Source organism: Bombus terrestris, chromosome 14, assembly GCF_910591885.1.
Source record: "Bombus terrestris chromosome 14, iyBomTerr1.2, whole genome shotgun sequence".
NCBI classification, from domain to species: Eukaryota; Metazoa; Arthropoda; class Insecta; order Hymenoptera; family Apidae; genus Bombus; species Bombus terrestris.
Genome location: NC_063282.1, coordinates 9,015,307 through 9,036,329, shown reverse-complemented (window position 1 = coordinate 9,036,329; position 21,023 = coordinate 9,015,307). Strand labels below are relative to the sequence as shown.

The following is a 21,023-nucleotide window of genomic DNA, read 5'->3' as shown; positions in this document are numbered from 1 at the left end:
GATAATCGAGAGCCGAATAAAATTGATTCACTGGCGCCCGCGCGTAGGGTTAAGAGGGTATTATAACAAGATTATACGAAGCGGAGAGAATGCTGAATGGGTCCTTGACATGATTAACTCTTGTTGTAGGTGGACCATGTTTCGACACGCTCACGTTGATCCTGCTCGTTGTTCCACAGACGGATCCTTTCGTTTTCATTTTGTGGCAAACAAATTAGCCAGTTTACGGTGTAAGACACTTTCGATGTTGATTCTGTTCCTTACACGATACTTGAACACGCATGCTTAATGTTCAAACTCCTTTTAAGATTAAAAGGTTCTTGAAATAACACAATTTTGAAGTGAATATGATTTTTTCCATTTCTTCCTCTGAATTTTATATTATCTATCTTATTATTATTTTATCTGTCTATGGTGCGTATGAAATTTTTCAGAGATATTTGCGTCCATTGTGAAGCACAGTTATATAAAGATATAAATAGAAAAAAGAATGAAACCTGTTGTAATAGGTTTGTGTATAGATGCATCGGTAATATTGATTTTTACAGTTGTACAATCCGCGAAATGACACCTTTGTCATATAACAGATAGGAAGAATTCTTAACAAGCGAAGGACTTTCGCGTGATGGCCAGTTACTCGCGATAGAAAATTACGAAACACTTTGTTTCAAGGGTGGGAATAAACTTCATTTGTTCTATAGAAGGCACTCGATATGTCTAATGTCGAAACAGAAGTGACACACATACTTCCTGGACATATGCTGCATTCTCACTACGCAAAGCATATGTAACTACTGTAACTTAATATCACTCGCAATTATTATTCTTCTAATTATCTTGGCAATTTCTTAGAAATTGTACCTCTAATAAAAGAATTATTATTCAGCTATACTTCAACCTTATCTGTTATTCATCTTCCTATCTTACACGTACTAGTTTAATAATAAATTTATAGCATTAATATGTAAGTACATTGTTTCTCTTCTTTTGTACGTCTACCTCACTAACCTATCTTGTAAATTGTATGATTCTTTAGTTTTTAAATTTCTTCGTTCCTTCCGAATACCTTAATCTTAAATTTATTACATTTTTCAATGTCTTCTATTCCCCCTACAATTATGAATTATTTTCTTTTTGTTTTTAAATAATAGAAATTTTCGGTACCACAACGTAGGAATGTATAAGTTACCCTATTAACGTTTTTTGTTTATCGAATCTTTTTACATAATTTCATGGGCTGGTCCTTAACAGGTTTAAAATCAAATTGTAATCTAAAATTGTAATCTAAAATCCCTCGCCTTCAGAACTCGATTTAAAAAATGCAGAATTTCGCACATATTTCTCAAGGCACACCGTAGATAAAGAATCTCTCGTAACGTGAGTCGAGCAGAGCAGTACCAAACGAGTTTCAACTTATCTCGCGAAGGTCTGGGTTAGGCGTGCGCCAACAGAGCGCGGCCTTGCCGATTTGACAATGCCGATACTATAAGTTGCCAAAAATGGGGGCATGTTTAAAAATCTGGCGCCAGGGTGAATTGCATCACCTTTTGTCAAAGTCGTTCCGGCTTTACATGTACTACCTATCTATAACGTTTCAACTGTCGAATAGTGGATCTCTCAGCTAGTCAAGGAGCAATAGGTTAATCTTCGTTTACACGCGACGTAGACGAAGGATTGCTTAATTGTGCCGCGTGAATTATTCAACCAACAATCGAAAGCCTTATATGCGTCGATCTTAAGCCCAGGTCCAATGAAGCAATTCAGAAGGCACTAAACCTCGCGAACAATGCCGTTTCTCGAATCACTTAACGAGAAATCGTAATTTCCGCTGATGAGATTTAACATTATATAGTTTGAAAATACCGTGACCATTTTGAACCATTAAATTAGTAGTAAAAATGGTGAAAGTTAAAATACTTGGCTCTGGCCTTTATATCGTACGGGGTGTCCATGAAAAAGATCCTTCAGAATGGTGATAGAGGGGATGAAATGACAACATGTCCTACTAATATCGTGCCAAATATATGAATATATTGGTTAAGAAGCTGTCAAATCAATTAACGTCATCTAGAGTGCTATGAAGTAATTAATTTATACAAACAAGGCTAAGAATCAGGAGAAGTTGTATAATTCTGCACTATGTACATTGCAAAAAGTGATCGATAGATCTAGAGAAAAACGGCAGAGTTATCTAACGAAAATTTTTTAGGAGTTAAAAGATTAGTATTTAAAATTTCGTAATAATTTTGTTAACAAAATGATGATTCATAAACCTGAATATCTTGACGCAGAGGTGGAATGGCGTTTTCCATGCCCTGGGACGGAATGCTTTCCTTGGAATTATTGGAGAAAGGAGGAATGCTCTTAGCTACTATTCAACCTGGCTGACTAATCGAACGATTGAATGTTGAAGAAATTTAGAATCGAGTCCATCTCACGGATCAGTAATACAATACGATGTCAATTCCACTTGCTGAGTAAGTATCTTGCGAAGTTGCTTGCATTCGAACTAGGGCCTACGTAATGTCATGGAGAATGTGTCATAGTTCTAAAAACAAATGAACGTTTGCACGATACTCAGAATTCTATTATATTCTAATCTTCGATCGAATATTTGATGACAAAATTGTCGTAAATAATTTTTTTCTCATTTTTGTTATTTTATATCTATGACAATTATCGATGACGATTCATACTCCATGATAAAACACACATAAGAAACAATTCTCAAACGAAGTCGTCCAATCACCCGCCTTCTCCTTTCAAACGTCAATTCCCTCGGTCAAACTTTTTTTGCCAACTATCGAGACCATTCCCTAAGGCCATCCTATTACAGACATAGCCCGCAGCGTCATCGAACGGCAGCAATTAAGAATTAAAAAAATAAAGATCAACCAGACCAATCTACATACATCAGAGTCTCTGCTGATTTCACCTGTGTAATTTAAATAATCGCCATCCACGCTCCTGTTTTTTTTATCATATATCTAGAAAGTCGTTCTAAACGCTTCGTTATTGAACTGTTTGCACCCACATGCGAGCGAAGGGATGTGTTCATTCTAGTCGTAATAAAATACAAATTAATTGTCAGTAAACGCATAGCAAACAAGCATATAAGATTAACTTATTGAATTAACGGCAGATTTGTTATGATCGTTAGATTATTGGACACAATAATAAGAGGATAAACCAGGTAATTGGCAATTTAATGACTGAGTAATTTTGTTGATCGTTGAAGTTATGTACGGTTGTAGATCAAGGTGGCTTATTGACAGTGGTGTTCTGTGAAGCATACCGATTGACCGTGGCGGTAGTTCGACCATGACGAACCATTCTACAGGAGTATCAGAAAACTGCGAATGTGTAACGCGATCGTAAATTAGGTAAGTTGTATCATGGAAGGTAAAAATTTTATGGAATATCTGAATGTAGAATAGAAAGTAAACTTGTACGTATGATATGGCATTGGATTAAAATGCGAATTCGGTGTAAAATAACGGTTAAAAATAACGTAGTACTTTTTAAGAAAAGCTGTGTACTCTTTACAAACTCTCTTGATGCTCAATGGATTGATTAATCCGCGAAATGGTATTATTGAATGGTATTACAAACGATTGCATGCCATAGCATATTTTATCGCGATGACGAGGGTAGGGTCATCATGTACATACCATCTTAAAATTCGAAAAAGAGCCGGCGGATTAATGAAAATCGGATGAAACTCGCGTTACCGCCCTGAATAAAATTCCAAGTTTTTATCTCCTCATATTTCTGTCAATGAGCCGGTCTCAATCTCCGAAACATGTTTGCTTTAACACCCGATTGAATTTACGAGCTCTCTGTATCGTTTACACTCGGTATACAAGCTGGTTACTTGCAACGTGCAATGTAGTTGAATAACACGAAGAATTGCGAGTTTTAATTTTAGTACACATACTGGTTCTCCATGAACGAAATAAAGGACATCGTATGGCATGTAATTTGACAGTGAATGCAACTTTGGGCAAGGAATCTGACGAAAAAATAAATTGCAACTTTTCAACAAAGACAAAGTTGATAAAGTTCATTTTATGTATAACAATTATATACAATACTTATATATAATTTCCTACGTTCGAAAAAATTGTACTTCAAGCTTTAAGAGAATCTCTCCTCTGTGAAGAGCATAAATTATTAATTAAAAAATCGTTATTCGTACGATTCGACGTTCGCAGATGTGAGAATGAAAAGAACGCAAAATATTCTTTGTTGCAAATGGACACAAGTGTCCACACATTTTGTCAACCTGAACTTTCGCCATTCATCTGCAGCTATTGTTCCTTAATGGTGCCTACTCCCTTACCAAAACGGTGGATCGATGCTTCACAGTATCGTAACTTCATGAATTATGCAAATGTGCACATCCTACCGCATAACGTTTCGACTAAACGATTTGATTAATGATCCTCCGTCCTATAAAATGTTCGATCAAATTAATTTTGAACCGTATCGCGAATGATCAATCTCAGTTTCCTGGAAAACTGGCCCATTCCATTAAATTCCCATCCTAAATTGCTGGAAGATCTAAGTTACTAAGAAGCACTTGATTTACTTGGTAACAGTAGACAACGCCGATTGCACTACATTTTGGACAAGTTTACGGATAAGGCCAGCGAATTCTCAGTTGACGCATCGATTTGTAGTTAGTACACGTCTCTATTTAAGTGGCAGTTCTGTCGCAACTGTTTCCAGGAAGAGTTCTATAACATTTAGCTTTTAATAGAGATAAGATAATAGTTTCTAAAATTTTCGTATATTCTCCGATTATTTACTGAATTATAGCGATTGCTGACTTTAAAAAGGTTCGAGAATGTCACCTTTGACATCGCAAAATGAAATTTTTCGTTCGAACAATTCCACTTAATATGATTTATTACTTTGTTCACTACTTCTTTTACATTCTTATGTGGATAGACCGTTCGTCAAACTGTTACACTTTTACTTCCGTGATCTATAGAAAGTCACGGAGAAGATCGGCATCGTTTTTCGATATCTCGATCGAACGTGGTCTTGACGTCACCGTGACTGCTAGCTACAAGTTCACTCTCGTTCCAGACTCCTTTGTGATTTCTAAGCGAACTAAAGACGCAATGTGTGTGTTTCGAGACAACTTTCTTTCCTGTCTACGATGCTTATTGAAAACTGGATTCTTCCTGCGTGGTTTTATTTTCTTTCCTTTTTAGCGTGGGCCGTTAACGCGGGCTGACGCCCATTAAATTCGGGAACGCCGCATTTCCCGCTTGAATCTGTTCCGCGTAACCTTTCTGACTAATCAATATTAAAGAAACAAAATGAAACTGGCCCAAGAAAAGAAAGAATCGTGCAATCTTGTATAGTGAAATAACTATGCAGGCTGTTTTTGAGGCTTCAGAGTACAAACTTGGAGAAATAATGAAGCCAAAATCAATTTGTTTGGAATGAAATAACATTTTATAATTGCAAGCAACTTATCTCGTGATGATGTAAATTATGAAACGATTTTTTGATATAAAGAATTTTGGCAATATTATTCAGATCGCTTAGGTAATTCAAGTGTGTCTTTCATCGATAAAACATTATCAGCCAAATGTCATATCGTTTATGAGATCATATCCGACAAAATTTATGACACACAAAGATTTAAAAAGATTGCGTGTTCGCGAGTTACGAATACCCAATGACAGTGAAATTGTTCTTTCTCCTTTCTCATTCGTCCGATGATCTGAACGAAACGATCACTAGATCACGAACGTAATTTCACGCGAACGATTCAAGGCCCGGTATCCCTTCCCAGCGAATAATTCTACAATAGTTCAAATTGCGTGTGACATAAGACGGGCGCGCGATTACTTTTAAATGACTCTGCGAAAACGAAGCTTTTGTGGCGGTGTAGGTTAGAATAACACGGATTAACACCGATAGCACGATGTAGGATGAATAGAACGTGTTGATTAATGGTCAAGTAACAATGATAGAAAGAGAAACTACAATATAATTTCGTAAAGAAGACCGCGGTGCTCTGTTAAAAATAACGAGCAAGAAAGATCCCTCGTCACACCGAATAAAATTGTAAGATACTTCAAATAAGTAACGATTACATCGCACGTGTTCTTCTCGAAATATTTTGACATGTGAAATTTAATGCGATTAATTCTTCGCGAAATGACCTTTCCCGAAAAATGCTATAAATAAAATTCGCTCGCGTGGAATATGGCGCCTAAGTTACGCTTTTATTGAAGATTTTATGGAAGAATCAAAGCAATAAAAATAAGGGAACGATATTCCGTGTTCTAAGTGTCAGTAAAATCAAAGTAAATTTGACATTACTACCTTTTAACCTCGCGCATGCAAAAATTTCCATAGGATACCTATTACAAAAAAATCTTACACTTCCATATTCATTTATATTTCCATATTTCCTTCGTCTTCGAAAAAGCACGCGATGTTTCATAGCTTTGGATGTTTAACGACTTCACTATTGTCGCTAATATTCAACGGATTCGGCTGACGAAAATATTTACTCGATATTTATGCACGTGCCAGTGGCAGCGCCGAAAGCAACCCGCAGCTGTAGGAATGGGGTGCCATGGGCCAGCAGCGTATGATGTAATTCTGGAGAAAGTGGAGGCAGAGAACATGGGTCTTACGAGCGGACATCTCGGGTGCTACCAACGCTGGAATGCGAAAAAGCGAAATGCGTTCAGAGGTGGATCACGGATCGATTACGTAAACCGATTTCGGCCGTGTGTATAGCAGGCGACGATTTAATAAGGTGAAGTTACGCGAGGACGAGAATGGATCTGTCCCCTTGTAATTGAAGAACCGTGTAAAGGAAACGAAATCTCCGGTGAAATTAGTTTGCTGCCTTTGTTACTCGTTTTTTACTTTTTTCTTTCCGGATTAAGTATCGTTAATGAGTAGGCTGCTGGTGTTTATGTAAATTCATATTTTTATGAACAAGAATTTTTTCACTCGTTAAATGATATAACGAGTAATTTACTTTGAATGTTTTGTATATTTTTGTTTATTATTGGCACTCTGTGCATCTTGTGCATTTATGCAAATTTTAATTATTCAAAAGTCCATCAACACTCATGGTCTACTAATCAGATTGTAACGAATAGAAAAGATAGAAGGAGTGACAAACTTACCAATTCGAAAAGCTTGTGAAAAGTCTGGCGCGATAAATATTTGTTTACTGTAATTATTACTTCCTCGAATATTTAAATTTAATATTCTACATTGTAAACTATCTAAAGTTTATAAGAAAATTGCAGATTGCAAACATTTCTAATTTATGGAAAGTAGAAACAGTCAGGTTGAATTCTAATGCTTTCCTTGACTCGCGTTTCACACGGAAATAACGGAAAAAGAAATTCTTGACGTTGAAAGAAGGTACATTCTGCGACGATGAGACCTAATAATTTCGCAACTCGCGTCCTTCGAGTGCGTAGCACCGTTATGAAAAAAAAAATGACTTATTAAAAAACCTTCGTCCTTCCTCTTCAAATCTAATTGCTTCCTTTAAAGCTACGTCCTTGCACACATAAAATTGCAGCCACCTACGACTCAAATTGCGAAATACGAAAATTGCTTTTAATTGTCCGCTTGTCTGTAAAATTTATCATAACTTATTTGTACGAAATTCTTTCTATTTATTTTTTCATCTTCGTATTTATGGCAAGAAATTCGAGGAATTTATAATTGGTTTTAATTAAGATACATTCGGTTTGGCGATAAATTTAGTAATAATTCCTTGATGAACGATAAGCGAAAATTATGCCATACGTCACAACCATTGTAATGAATTTACGTTCAAACGATTCCTCTTCACCTTTCTCTAGCAAACGCAATTAAGGTCTATACACGTTCCTTAATGTGGTACGTAATACGTGACATTTCAGAAAATGCAGAATTTTCCATAATATTCATATATTCGGAGATCGTGTAAATATAAATCAATTGGTAACCAGTTTGCGTTCATTTTCGATTACCTAATATACCTTAAAGGGTAATCGTAATTTAGTTCCTTTCGAGTCATTTAGAATTGCATTTAATTAAGAATATGATTTTTAAGCTTCTTTTTCAAATCTAAATGTATCGTGCTCGACTTATCTATTATAATTATTTAGTTTATCGTTGATCCGCATTTATAAAATAATTCACTCTTATGTGGAAAATGAAAATTCTCCATTATGATATTGAACATAAGTGGGATCGAATATGGATAATAATCGTCATGCATTACAAGGCAAGTATACTTATACACTGTAAATTATTGTGTGAAATTCTTATTTGATTGCGTCATCAAAGGAGTTGTCAGGACCTTGACAATGCAGAATCGTCCACAGTGTTACTAGTTTACTATACTTCATTATTATTATTATTTCCATTATCAAATAATGGAACTACTTTACTAATTAAATTTTCATCGCTTTTAATCAGAATTATAAAGCCTAATTATTCCTCAATTACAAGAGTCAATTATCAAAATAATATGGCGAAGCTGAAGTTAAAACTTTTACTTGTTCATCGTAAAGTTTTGCATGCATGAAACCGATAGAAATTGATCTTCACAGTCGAATAGTCACAAGAGAGTTGCTACACATTTGGTCGAAGGTGCGATCCTCTTTTAACCGTTCGCTTCGGTTGTTATCGAATGCAAATAAGCTCTCTCCTGTCGAGTATACTTTCGTATCACAAAGGAATCGGCACGTCAAGAATCCACTTACCTGAAACAAGTGGTTCAAAAGCCTGGGGCTTATCTCTGACGTACTTTTGTCGACATCTTAGAACTCACGATGCATCCTTTTCCTGTCAAGATGTAGAAATTGAATTTCATAGCGAACACGCTTGTTATGGTCTCCGACGTTTCAGAAACTTTTTCATTTTCGAATTGTTAATTCCATTATTCCAACTCCATCGCGTGTTTTTTCACAAACAGGTATTAAGACAATTTTAATTAAATTTCATAAATATTTGTCAAACGACAAGGTCAAAGGAACTGCGCAAAGATCTAAGAATGGTCGCATCTGTTTCAAAAACAATGGAAATACGTACACGACTTATCTTTATACGTTTATTGTAAAGCCTAAAAGTAGCAACAAGCCCGTTCTCATGATATGTTACTCGCAAATTTGCATACGCTTCTTCTATATCGAATAAATTAATCGTAAATTTGTTGCACAGCGTAATTTGTCGGCAGAGTGTCGTTTTAACAGATGCAAAGATTTCATTATGTGGTCATAAATTCTTTTTACATTGAGCTCTCTATAATCTTACGTAATACTTAATTCCATGCTTATTGGACAACCGTTTTTATTATTAATGAGTACTCTTGGATTTAAAAAAAGGAAGGAATCTTACTTATATCAACTGCGTCAATGGTATTGTATTATTTATCATCCTCGTAAAATTTTTGCTTTTTTTCCTTTGTTAATGCGAAATATTAAACATTGGCAAAAAAGAAAGGTTTATAGCTGGGATTCGTAAAATTGAACTTGTAAAAGAATGCAAAAGGAGAAAAGCAATAACCTTTTATATTATACATGAGTAGGAGTGTGGTTGAAAATATGGTTTATGGTGCCACCGTGGCTTTGTCACCCCTTACGTAACCGCAGGAACTTTATACCCACCTCGTGAGGCCCTCAGGTACTTGGGTGTGGTCCCTTTTTCCACATAAGCCCCATTTATCGAATGATCGCCGCAGATCGATCAATCCGCACGCTTTGAGAGATATAGACATATTTCTTCCGTGAAACGGAACAGGAACACTTGCCCGTTTCCTTTCGACATTTTAATCTATCGACAACGCGGTGCTACTGAATATTTATGCTATCCCTGATATTTATGCTGCACGTTTAAAATAGATAGCCCGTTTATGTCGCTACGTAACATTTCCTCAGGATTACTCTTACGCTAGCTGCAACTGCGAGGAAAAATTATTACTCAATTATAAATTCTGTAACGTGGAATAAAGAGGTGACCGTTATTTTCACCCTTAATATAAAATTATCTGACGTAACTTCAAACGTCTGTAGTGGATACATTAAAGTGGAAGAATAGATACGAAAACTACGATCAACGTGTGACATGGAAAATGAAATCGATCTTTTCTATCAAAAGTGGCATATTTATTTGAAACATTTAGATACATCCATGTATGTTTTGAAGCAACAACAATTCTTCTATCTAACATTTTTGATTCTGCATAATTGATAAAACCTTTTAATCAAAACATAGATATATTAAGATTAAGAAGAAGTAAGAATGTCTAATCTACTAAGAAAGGTAAGACAACAGAACGAAAAGAAGGAGACGCCGGTGCGGTATTCAACGTGCATATTCATGTAATTCAGCTAGTCTTACGTCCGCTTTCCTGACCTTGCATGTCTCCGAAGTCCTTTTATTGTCCGGCTTGTACGATATTTTGGCAAGCGGTGTGCACGAAGGCCGATTCGCGTGTAAATTATGAAGGAGTGAAAAGAAGTGGTTATCCAGTATGACACGAGCATCCTCGGGCTTTGTGTTTTGACTGATCATTAGTATGATAAGACGAAGGCATTCCCTTTATTTTCAAGTACAAGCTTTTACGTCGTCGCGTCGAATAAATTTGTAAGCGCCTCCTAGAAGTTTTCCCGCAACGTGTTGTGCATATCTGTTTCTATTTCACTTCAAAATAAAGGTTCAGGGATTTTCGGACGTTTTATTACACAATAAATCTCGACTTTTTGTTACGTAATAAGATTAATACAATCGTGGGTTTTTCTTGTTTTTATTTAGCTGATAATAAAAGTAGCAAATATATTATAAATTATACTAATCAAAAGTCAAGTGATGGTAAATTAAAATAGAATAATGATAATGTTCTTGTGAGTTTGTTATCGTTATAAAGACCAATTTTATTTATAAATCATTCATACGCCATATACTATGGTATACATATTTCCAGGAAAATTGTTTTCTTCGTGATAACGATACATATTTAGATTGATTTACAACATATCATCCATTCCTTTATAGAACCATCGGCCATTTAATACTATTCTGTCATCTAATACGTTAATACTATGCAATAATAGCTATAATATTACATATCTGTTTAACGCATATTTCTCAAGCAATCGACAAATGAGCAATGATATTCCGCAGCCTATTAAACTCTAATTTCATCTAGCTTCATCTTCGCAAAAAGACACACATTCATCGTCCATAGATAATCAAAAATTACTACAATTATCAGAAGTACTAAGAATAACTCCTACTTATAAAATCAGTATGCGATTTCCGTGAAATTGATTATTGAGCTTGTGCCAAGACAGATCGAAATCGACGGTCCATCACGTGGAAAAAAAATATTTTCCCTATCACGTAATGCTACGTTTTGAGTCGCGGAACGTGCTACCAGTGCGTCACGAAGAAACCCGCAGCACAAGCAGAGTTTGTAAAAGGCGGCACGGCCACCTAGACGCCCACTAGGAGGTAGGTGTCTCCTTTTCAAGTTGATCGCGGCCTTTTTACGGTCTCGATAATTTTCTAAAAGGTTCCTTTCCCTGCGTGGTGCACGTCCCAGTGCGTGCATTGTTGCTTGGTTGCACCAGATCGCCCGAAGCATGTCAGTGATGGACGCGTGCCGCTTTTCTTTCGTCGCAATCGCGGATATACAGCACTGTATAAAAGTCTAAGACCATTTTGTATTATCGGTCTCTTAATGACTAGTCAAATATACTTGTACGAAGTATCCTTACGTGTTTTTTTCTTTTTTTTTTTTTAAGAAAATGCGTTGTATGGAAATGAATCTTTAAAATATTCTATTTGTCACGTTGATATTTACGATGTTCCCTGGTTTATACATTTTGAAAAAACGCTGCGATAAATACAATCTTCGTCGTCGTAGGTAACACGAGAAACGGAAAGACATTACAAATGAATAAAAATTTCGTGTAGTTAATGATTTGTGATCTTTGCACAGCGCTGTAGAAGCAGTATAAATTCTCGCACAACGATTGATATCTGTCGGACACTGAGATTTTATTGCCGGAGGCGTATACGCAGGATGGTTTTTATTCTAATCTGTTTAGTCAGGACTACTATACACCACTTGTTTTCCTTTTTTTACTATTTAAAAGAAATCTAAATTATTCAGTTCATTCAGAAAGAGATTCTACTTTTCTTCCTTTTATATAAATGATGGAAAAAATCTTTTATCCATGTAAAATTAAAGGAATTGTAAATGTTTGTTTCTCGTTGAAAGATCGATGAGTTTGAGCGACGTGTTCCTACGGATCGAAGAAGTGAAGGCTCGTAAATAAAGGTAATCACAGGAAACGGATTCTCGTTAAAAATCCAGCGTCGACGAAAATGGCCAAGAGCGCCGAAAGACCATTCTTTCTTTCGACACGACGCAATATTTCATTGAAAATTTATCGTACGCGCAGAGATGTCGATACTATGTGGCAATCATAAAGTCCGGTACGGAAATCGCGACAGTGGGACCGTTCTTCGTCGCTCTTCTGGTAAGTGACGTAATTCGTAGGAAGAAACAGCAATAACGCGATACACGTATGCAGACCTGGATATTCGCGAGACGACCTTATCGGCGATGATTCACTTGATCATCCATCTTGTTTTCAGTGTGGGTACGCGATATTTTTTATTGGGAGGAAATCGGTCCTGCTGAAATAACGGCACAGGGGAAAATGAAAAAATTCCCCCTCGATTATAAATATCCCCGACTTCTGCATTAGGAATCGGCGTTCGCCTCTTTACGATATTAAAAAATTGAAAAAAATTTGGAAGTTTGAAATCTCAGATTTGAAAATGAACAAATTTTAGTTTCAGATGAATGGTCTCACGATCAGAATCTTCAGAGTTTCTAACATCTACAAAACATTGAAACGTTGATTTTAAGTCTTCGAAAAATTCTTTATTTCTCTAAGTGGATAATAAAATTCGCGTTTCAAGGAATTCATTGCTATCCAAAGAATTAGGAAGCAACTTCGATTGTATTAACTTTTCATTGGTCAACGCAAATGTCGGTCTTATCACGAAACCAAGCTATCCGCATCGAGTTGCCAATGATTGTGTACACCCTTTCTCGGAACGTAGTTTTCTCACGACTCAATCACTATGTCGATGACGATCTCCTTTCAACGCTCGACCTACAGTCAGATATCGACCCTTTTTTGGTTATCACCTCGATCGATCATGGTTTAGAAAATTTCTGGAACATTACCTTCATAGATATCCGATCTCTGCGCAAACGTATCATTGTTCCCATATAACAATGACCATTTATATTTTCTAACAAACTATAAAAAAACCCGCTCAAACCATGAGAACATATAAAAAACTCTAAGCTTTACGAGCAAAGAAGTAGTAGAAATGAGGTATACATAATATAACATACGCAAATGTATCTATTTTGGAATCAATCATCCAATGTAAAAACCAGCGATTTGTTATTAACAACGGACAATCATGAGCTGGAGAAGGCGCGATGTATGTGACGCGCGTTAATTCGTAATACCTTTCAACGCGAAGTAATACGCGAAACTTTCGATGACGTAACATAGGTACGTGCAACGGTGATCATTGTCGATTAGCATATGTCGCTGATTAATCCACCGGGCAACTGAGTTTGTCGTGGATGCTGGATACCGGATAGACCGGTTAACACGTGCAGCATTATGAGAAGGATGATTCGAAATGCTCCAAGTACAGTTGGAGCGAAGCTGTCGTGAAGCGTGCTTCTGGTCAGCTGTGAATCAGGTACAAAGGACATGTTTTTTCCTCTTAAAATAATCCAGATCGCGAAGCGTGAAATAAAACTTTGCAGGCGGCGCGTTGACTCACCGTCACAAGAACGCGTTTCCTCGTCCCTTTCTCGTCATCTCGCGAAAGAAATACGATGTTTCATCGTACGGCAGCATCGTACTCGTTGCAACTATCTTTCGAAAGGTCAAAAAAGATTCTGTAAGGATGCTCAGGCTGTCCCAGATTACAGCAGGAGGATCATCCCTGAGATGACAGCCTAACGAATGACAGTGTAAACAGCGTGTCGACGAAAGTGTTAAAAGCGCTTGGCAGTTCGATTGCAGAAGCGGAATTCTGCTTATCCTAAGTCGGTCGTTTAATAAGATACTAATCTTACGCAGCATGGTGTAAATCGTTAACAATAGTAAAATTATTACTGGAGAAAAATTGATTCGATCTGTAGTCACCGTGAAAAGTGATGCAATTTCTTATCTTTGAAAGGCACTAACACATATATGTAATTTTTCTATTAAGTTTAACAAGTTTTTCAGACAAAGCAATTTTGTTTGGGCGCAAAGGCAAGATCGAATCGTGTGTGCTTGATATAAAATGGTATTTTTGGGACAAAAAAGTTGCCTTGGAAAGGGCTAGTCGAAATCTGATACGTTTGTACATTCAGGTTTCACATGGCGGTAGCCCATTGTAATATTCAACCAAGGCCAACGCAGTAACGTCAAAATTTGCATAAAAATCGTTGAATCTTTCCTTTGTTATTTAAAACTCGCCGAAGTCCCGAAATTTAGTCACCCACCGGTTTGTTAGATCAAAGAACAGGTCCCATCTTCATATATTCAACGAGATTTCCTATCATATACATTTATGGACGCTTATAGTGCATCTTTTCGTGTATATCTTACGCAATCACGTTGCTTTGATTCGCCCACGCAAGCAAGAAGCATTGCTAAAAATAACACCTTACGAAGTAATCGAAAAACCCATCGTATCCTCTCTAAGTGCTCCAATCACTATTGTCAACAAACTCAGTGTATCCGCGAAAAATTCTCCAGACGAAGTCTTGAAGTTCGTCTATCGAAAATCATTCGAAGCTTGCTATGCATTCACCTTGATCCGCTGACACGGAATAGGTTGTATGTGTGTCGATTTACGATCAAATAGAGAGAAGGATCGATCGAAAGATCAGAAGTCGTTCATCTTTGACAGTGATTCGTCATTACGATGCTCAGCGTACCTATTTTTACGCTTGAAATTAAAATCTGATTTTCTCTCTTACGAAATAATACATTTTTCATGAGAGAAATACGTGACCTAGCTTTGCTATCAGCTATTATTTAGAGTAACTAAATACCATAAACGAAGAAGTAATAACATCCAGTAGCTATCATCATAGTATAATATTCTCCTTTTAAGCGTGAAGGCATGAAAGCATTAGTTATTTACTGGATTGCATCAAGACAATTGACACTGAGCGACGTATATGTCAGTAATAACGAAAGAGCTAAGTTAACTTTTTTCTTGAACCCTCTGTGGTGCCATTTGAAAACTTGCAAATTACATATGCATATATCCATGCTCTTTAGGCCTTACATTATTAACAATTATTAACTCCTAGTCTTTAGATTCAAATAAGATGATTAAGCAATCCCAAATCTTTTTCTCATAGTTGTACAATATTCTATTTAACTAATTTAACGATCAGTTTGTGACACGTCGACATAAACTTTCGTATCCTATTACACTTACCATATCATGCCTAAAGGCAGTAAATTATTATTGCCAGAGTATTGTATTCTACTGACTTTTGCCATTAAATCTCCACAACTTCTGCGGTTTTTACAATACGCACATGTATTTCAAAAATGTCGGAATTCGATTATTTCGAATTATATATTAGAAGGATAAAACCGTCAAAGGGAGATTTCAGGATTTGAGAAAGGAAAATAAGAAAAATAATTGTTCCCTACTGTCTATTCGTTTTACCAGCGTTATGCGTTTAGTAAATAATTTTCGTAAATTTCCACATAGTTTCTTATTTTTTCCTGATAAATTTGTGACTCGTATTAGCTCTTTAAATACACACAAATTACTATCTCTTTTTCATAATTTGGCACTGTAGTGAAATTAAGAAGCGAACAAAACCTAAAGTTGATCAGTTTGACTTGCAAGTTCCTCATTTTTGACATGTATATATAGGACACGAAAAGGTAGTGAAATTCAAACCGTTGGGCAGTAGTGTACGTGTAACACGGAAAGTGTTCCGATCTGGGCCAGTCCGCGTCACCCCACCCGGCATCCGGTAATCCGGCGGTTCGGTGTTAACCGATCTCTCGTCTCCCCCTCGATCACTATATCCCTGCGGCTCCATCTCCCTCGGTATTTGTTCCTCGGCCGCGCTTCTATCCGATCGGTAGGGTTTACTAAGAGAGCACGAATCCTCCGAAGGTTCAGTGCGAAACGCGCTCTCGAACTCGAAGGATCCTTCGAGCTTCCTTTGATCCCCCACCTCGGACGTCAACCAGACGAAAGACGGAAAGAGAGAGGCTTTCCTTGGCTACGAACAACGCAACACCTCGTAGACGCTGTTTTGTCGTCGCTGCTGCTGACTCTAACGCGGGAAACATCTTCATCGGCTCCTTCCCCTCGATGAGCGACGATCTTGGGGCTCGAGCGTCGATCGTTTGGATTACAGTCGCGGACCGGATCTAACGGATCTCGGACGACACTGAACGCAACAGAGGACTGGAAAGTCAACAGGATGATCAACAGGACGTGCTTGGCAGTCCTCATTGGGCTGCTGGGTCTTGCTTGTGGCTTGCGTAAGTTCGATTTCATGTTACGTTTTTTGGGGAATTCACAGGGGTTGCTGGATATACGCGAGGCACTTAGAAATCAAACCGATCTTCCTTTTTCTAAGTTTCTTAGTTTTAGTAGCAGGATATGTAATTCGTGTTTAGTTCTTTAGCAATAAAGAGCTTAATATCCATGTAGTTGATTACTTTGATTTTTCTGTGGCTCATACATGTAAATTCGAAGGGTGTTTTTAGAAATTTGTAGAGCAGACACTGGTTGGCTTATTGATTTAAAAATTTGCAATTTCTTTGTAGCATGTTATTTCTTTCGTACAAAAATGTTCGATGATTGTGGAAACATAAGTAAAAAAGCATTCTTCTATTTGATTAGTGGGCCAAATAAAGGAATCGTTATTTTCAGCAGTCCTATATTAATTTATTACTAATGTATGGATCGTAACTTGTTTAAATGCTACAAGAACAGATAATATTGAAAAATCTACGAGCAATTATACTTTAATGAGTATAGCTGTACTTCAACTTAAAATTAATGAATGAAATATATCACAACATAGATTAATCTTTCATTAATTTCTTACTAAATTCATCGTTCATCTTATACTAGTTAATTCAGTTTAAAGAAAGAAGTATGTGTCTGATGTGCTTCTTTCAAGACGCAGTTACCGTTATCCGTGATTATGAATGAGAGCGATTAGTGGAGAGCACATAATGAAGTGTAACTGAAGTGTACTCTGCTCTACGTAGATAACACATATTTCGTGTTATTCACGCTATTCATTAAAATTTGCAGCGATTACTTAGAAATTGTCTGCTCACAAAATTAATTGCTCTGCACATTACAAATGCATTTCCGTAGTCCCGATATTCCACGACAAGATTCGTTTCCCGTGTCTTTACATTTCAACCTATTCTCATCTAATTCTCATTCCTATTCTTTCTTTTTTCTTTTTTTGTTTTCCAATAAATTCATAAATTCCAAGTACACATTACCAAAACACCAACAGCATCACTTAATTACGAATATTTAAAGTAATCAAAAGAATCGTATTAAGACACCAAGGTTATATCGAACGATTATGTTCAGGGCATTTCTTCGTCCCTAACACCTGCAGAACGGCGAGTTACCATTAATTCTCTCGTTAATTAAACCGAGCGCCATGTAAGTACCTACAATGATTGTGCGACGTCTATCGTCGCTCCCTGATCTTCTTCTCATTTCACACGATTTCGCGATCGTTTGATATATCGGGAACGCGTTGTCCTCTAAGGTTAGATTGCGCCATTCACAACTGGAGCAACGATCCGTACAAGGACGGTACACCATTTACGCTGTTAAATCCGGTCGATCTTCACTCGTAGCACGTGCAAGAAACTCCGAGGAGCAGATTCCTCTGATGGGCGGTGCATACGTTACCCTATCTTTCAGACAATCGGTAAACATACTTTCGTTTTCGAACGTAGTCGACGATCACGCGATTTGAGAAAATAAAAACGATCCACTGTCCGATCCACCGTACTTTCTCCGTCCGATCACTATTCTATTGAATTGGCGAATTTTGCTAGACAGTCTAATATAATCTCTGACCTTTCACTGTCATCGATCGGTTAGATCTTTGTTTCGTGCGATAATATAATAGATTAGAAATAGTTATATTATGAATATTATAGATATCATATATATATTTTGTTTGATAAAAAATTTTTGTCTCACGATTCCAAGGATTGCAAACTTTTATTTTGTTTCTATATATATATCGTGAGACAAAAATTTTTTGCAGCATTCCTAAAGCTTCGTATGAAATAAAAATTTGCAACGCTTAATACCGCAAAATAAAGATTTCCAATCCGTGGAATCACGCAATAAAAATTTATAACATTTCGTATCGTGAAATAATCCGTAAAATAAATATTTGCCACCGTTTGTATTCTCCATTTATAAAACCTAAAGAGATTTAAGAAGTGTGTACCAAGTTTAGGTGATCGACACTTTTCTATCCTTCTTCATCGTGCGAATGCTTTCCTCGTAGTCGCTATAACAAACCCGACATTAACTGCAAAATTTATTAATAGTAAATGTCGCTAGCTAATCCGCAAGTTGTTTTCTCGTGCGGAGCATCCTTTGCATGATTCTTCTTTTTCTCGTCGACGAGTCGCAAGGCTGCGTGGCTATGTAAACGACTATTATAGCAATGGTTGCATAGTGTACGCGAAGGATGATGTCAACGGTAACGTTCAATCAATGTACATAACAAAGGCATCTCTCGAAGCTACTAATTTTTGGCTTGTTTATATTTCTCTATGCAGGGTCACGGAAAATTACGGCTCGATCCCGTTAATTCTAGTTCGTCTTCTTTACAATGTAAGTCACCTCGAGCACGTTCGTTAATGGAATTGCAAACATGATATTAAGAGTTAAGCTCGTTGGTACTTCATTAGTATAATTTTATGGTTTATCTCATAATGATCCAACACGTATAATTTATACCATTAATGATATAGGTTTATTATATATTAGCATTATTATAATAATATAAATGATCAAACTATTATATTTCTGACACTGGATTTATTAACTAAATTTAGTAGTTCAAAATAATTTAGTGCTTCAAAATAATTTACATAAATTAGAAAAGAACATAGTCTCTTCACTTATTTTTCTTATTGCACTATTTATTTCTTATGTAAAACAGAGCTATATTAATTTTTTATTTAAATATCATTGCGCATGAATAATCTTTTGTGTGATTGAATAATTGTTAGAATAGATGCTTAATCAATTTTTTAATCAATTTCAGAATGCCCGAAACAAAAGCTATCACCAGGCAGAGAAGTAGTATGCTACACTTTCGTTTCCGACGTCGATCAGCTAACAGAGGCTGTGTGCAAATGCACCTCTTTGGTACAACAAGGCTACGACGTGCGAAATCTCTCGGTTTCCGGTAAGTCCCAGACATATTTCATTAGCGATATGATCGTCGATAATCGTATGCAATTTCAAACTAATGCGTTAATTTTAACGTAAAATCACGGCCGTTTGAAAAACATGTCCCTTGATTCGCGATAATCGCGACGATCGAAGCTAGACGATTATGTCAGACGATTCCTTTGTCGATATGAACAAAACAAAACGTGCAGAAGTCATCGTAGTAACGTACTATATCCGGAAAGGAACATTCTTGGAAATGGATGTTTTAAAAATTTCAAACGATTAAGATTTTTCAAATCGATTAGTTTTAATCGTAAATCAATAACGCAAATCAATAAATGTAACGATAGAATGTGCATACGATGAATTAGAAATTTACTAATTAAAGAGTACGTGTTATTTTAAACATTTATTCCGATCATATGGAAAGACCGCAATGTCGAAGGCGATTACAATCGTTAATTACAATCGATTTAACTTGGAAGATTCTGTCGAAAGTAGGAAAAACTTTCTAGAAAGGAAAACGAGGTAGTCTTAACAAAAGTGACGTGAATGGAAATAAGATTCCCCTTAATGTCATGTCGAAACAGTGAGTAATAATTTTTTAACGTATTTTTCAGATTAAATATTTATCGATAAATACGCGTACCAAGCGTTTAACGGTGCATAATTCAAATGATTATACGTTCTGCGATTGCGTAAATGCATACCATCCATATAAATATATCTGTATCTTTGCACTTGCAACAGGATATCGAAATCCAACCACAAGGGGAGGTATATTTTTACGTCTAGTGATATCGTCAGCGTTAAGAAATCAACTCTCGGCTTCCGTCATCAAAACTTGTGTAGATGCGTAATTTATAATAATGATCCTTCTATGAATCTTACTCGTTTCAATATGAAATTTCTCATTTTTCAATCAGGATGACCAATTAACGTATATTAGCTTGATTATTCGACGATAAGCAATAAGAATGATTTACATTGTTGTATAATTGACGGTCATCACATCGTTTCCTGTTATTTGAGATGCTAAAAGAGAATAGTTGCATGATTACACATGCTCGCGTCGGCTATTTTTGGTGGATCTTGCCATCTTTATTATCACGATTAACGATCGCTTGTCATCGTTTTAATAAATGATTTAATACGAGTTCGTTGGCTCTTCGCAGTCGGCTATCAAAAATTTCATCGATAGCTATAGGGATCGCTGAATATTTAGAAACAATGTTCGTAATATTTATGATATCGAATATGAATTATGAAAATGAACGTATTTTAATTAAGACTTGTCATAGTTAAAAAAAAAATCAGGAATTGATATGCTAAATTTATGTACTCAAGATTTAATAAATTAATGTCAAAGATAGACGCGTTAAAATCGAAAGGAAATTCTAATCGCAAAGGAAACAAAGTCAAAGACTTCCCTTGAACCGCATGGACAAAAGAATCTAGAAGGGAAAATCTGCATTGTGTCGAAAGTGCGTCCAGAA

The 21,023-nt window shown here is 36.3% G+C and overlaps 1 protein-coding gene across 4 annotated transcripts in view; it reads left to right on the top strand.

The window, feature by feature from the left end:
- Positions 1–21,023, top strand: part of LOC100649746 (mucin-19) — a 46,494-nt gene that overhangs the window by 11,775 nt on the left and 13,696 nt on the right. For 3 of the 4 annotated variants that reach the window (XM_048412056.1, XM_048412055.1, XM_048412053.1), the window contains exons 1-3: positions 13,711–13,788; positions 16,234–16,607; positions 19,397–19,540. In XM_048412056.1, coding sequence (XP_048268013.1) covers positions 16,547–16,607; positions 19,397–19,540 — 205 coding nt within the window. In that variant the 5' untranslated portion in view covers positions 13,711–13,788; positions 16,234–16,546. Of the gene's footprint in view, positions 1–2,291; positions 3,384–13,710; positions 13,789–16,233; positions 16,608–19,396; positions 19,541–21,023 lie in introns of those variants that run through there. The other variant, XM_048412054.1, reaches the window with a different exon arrangement.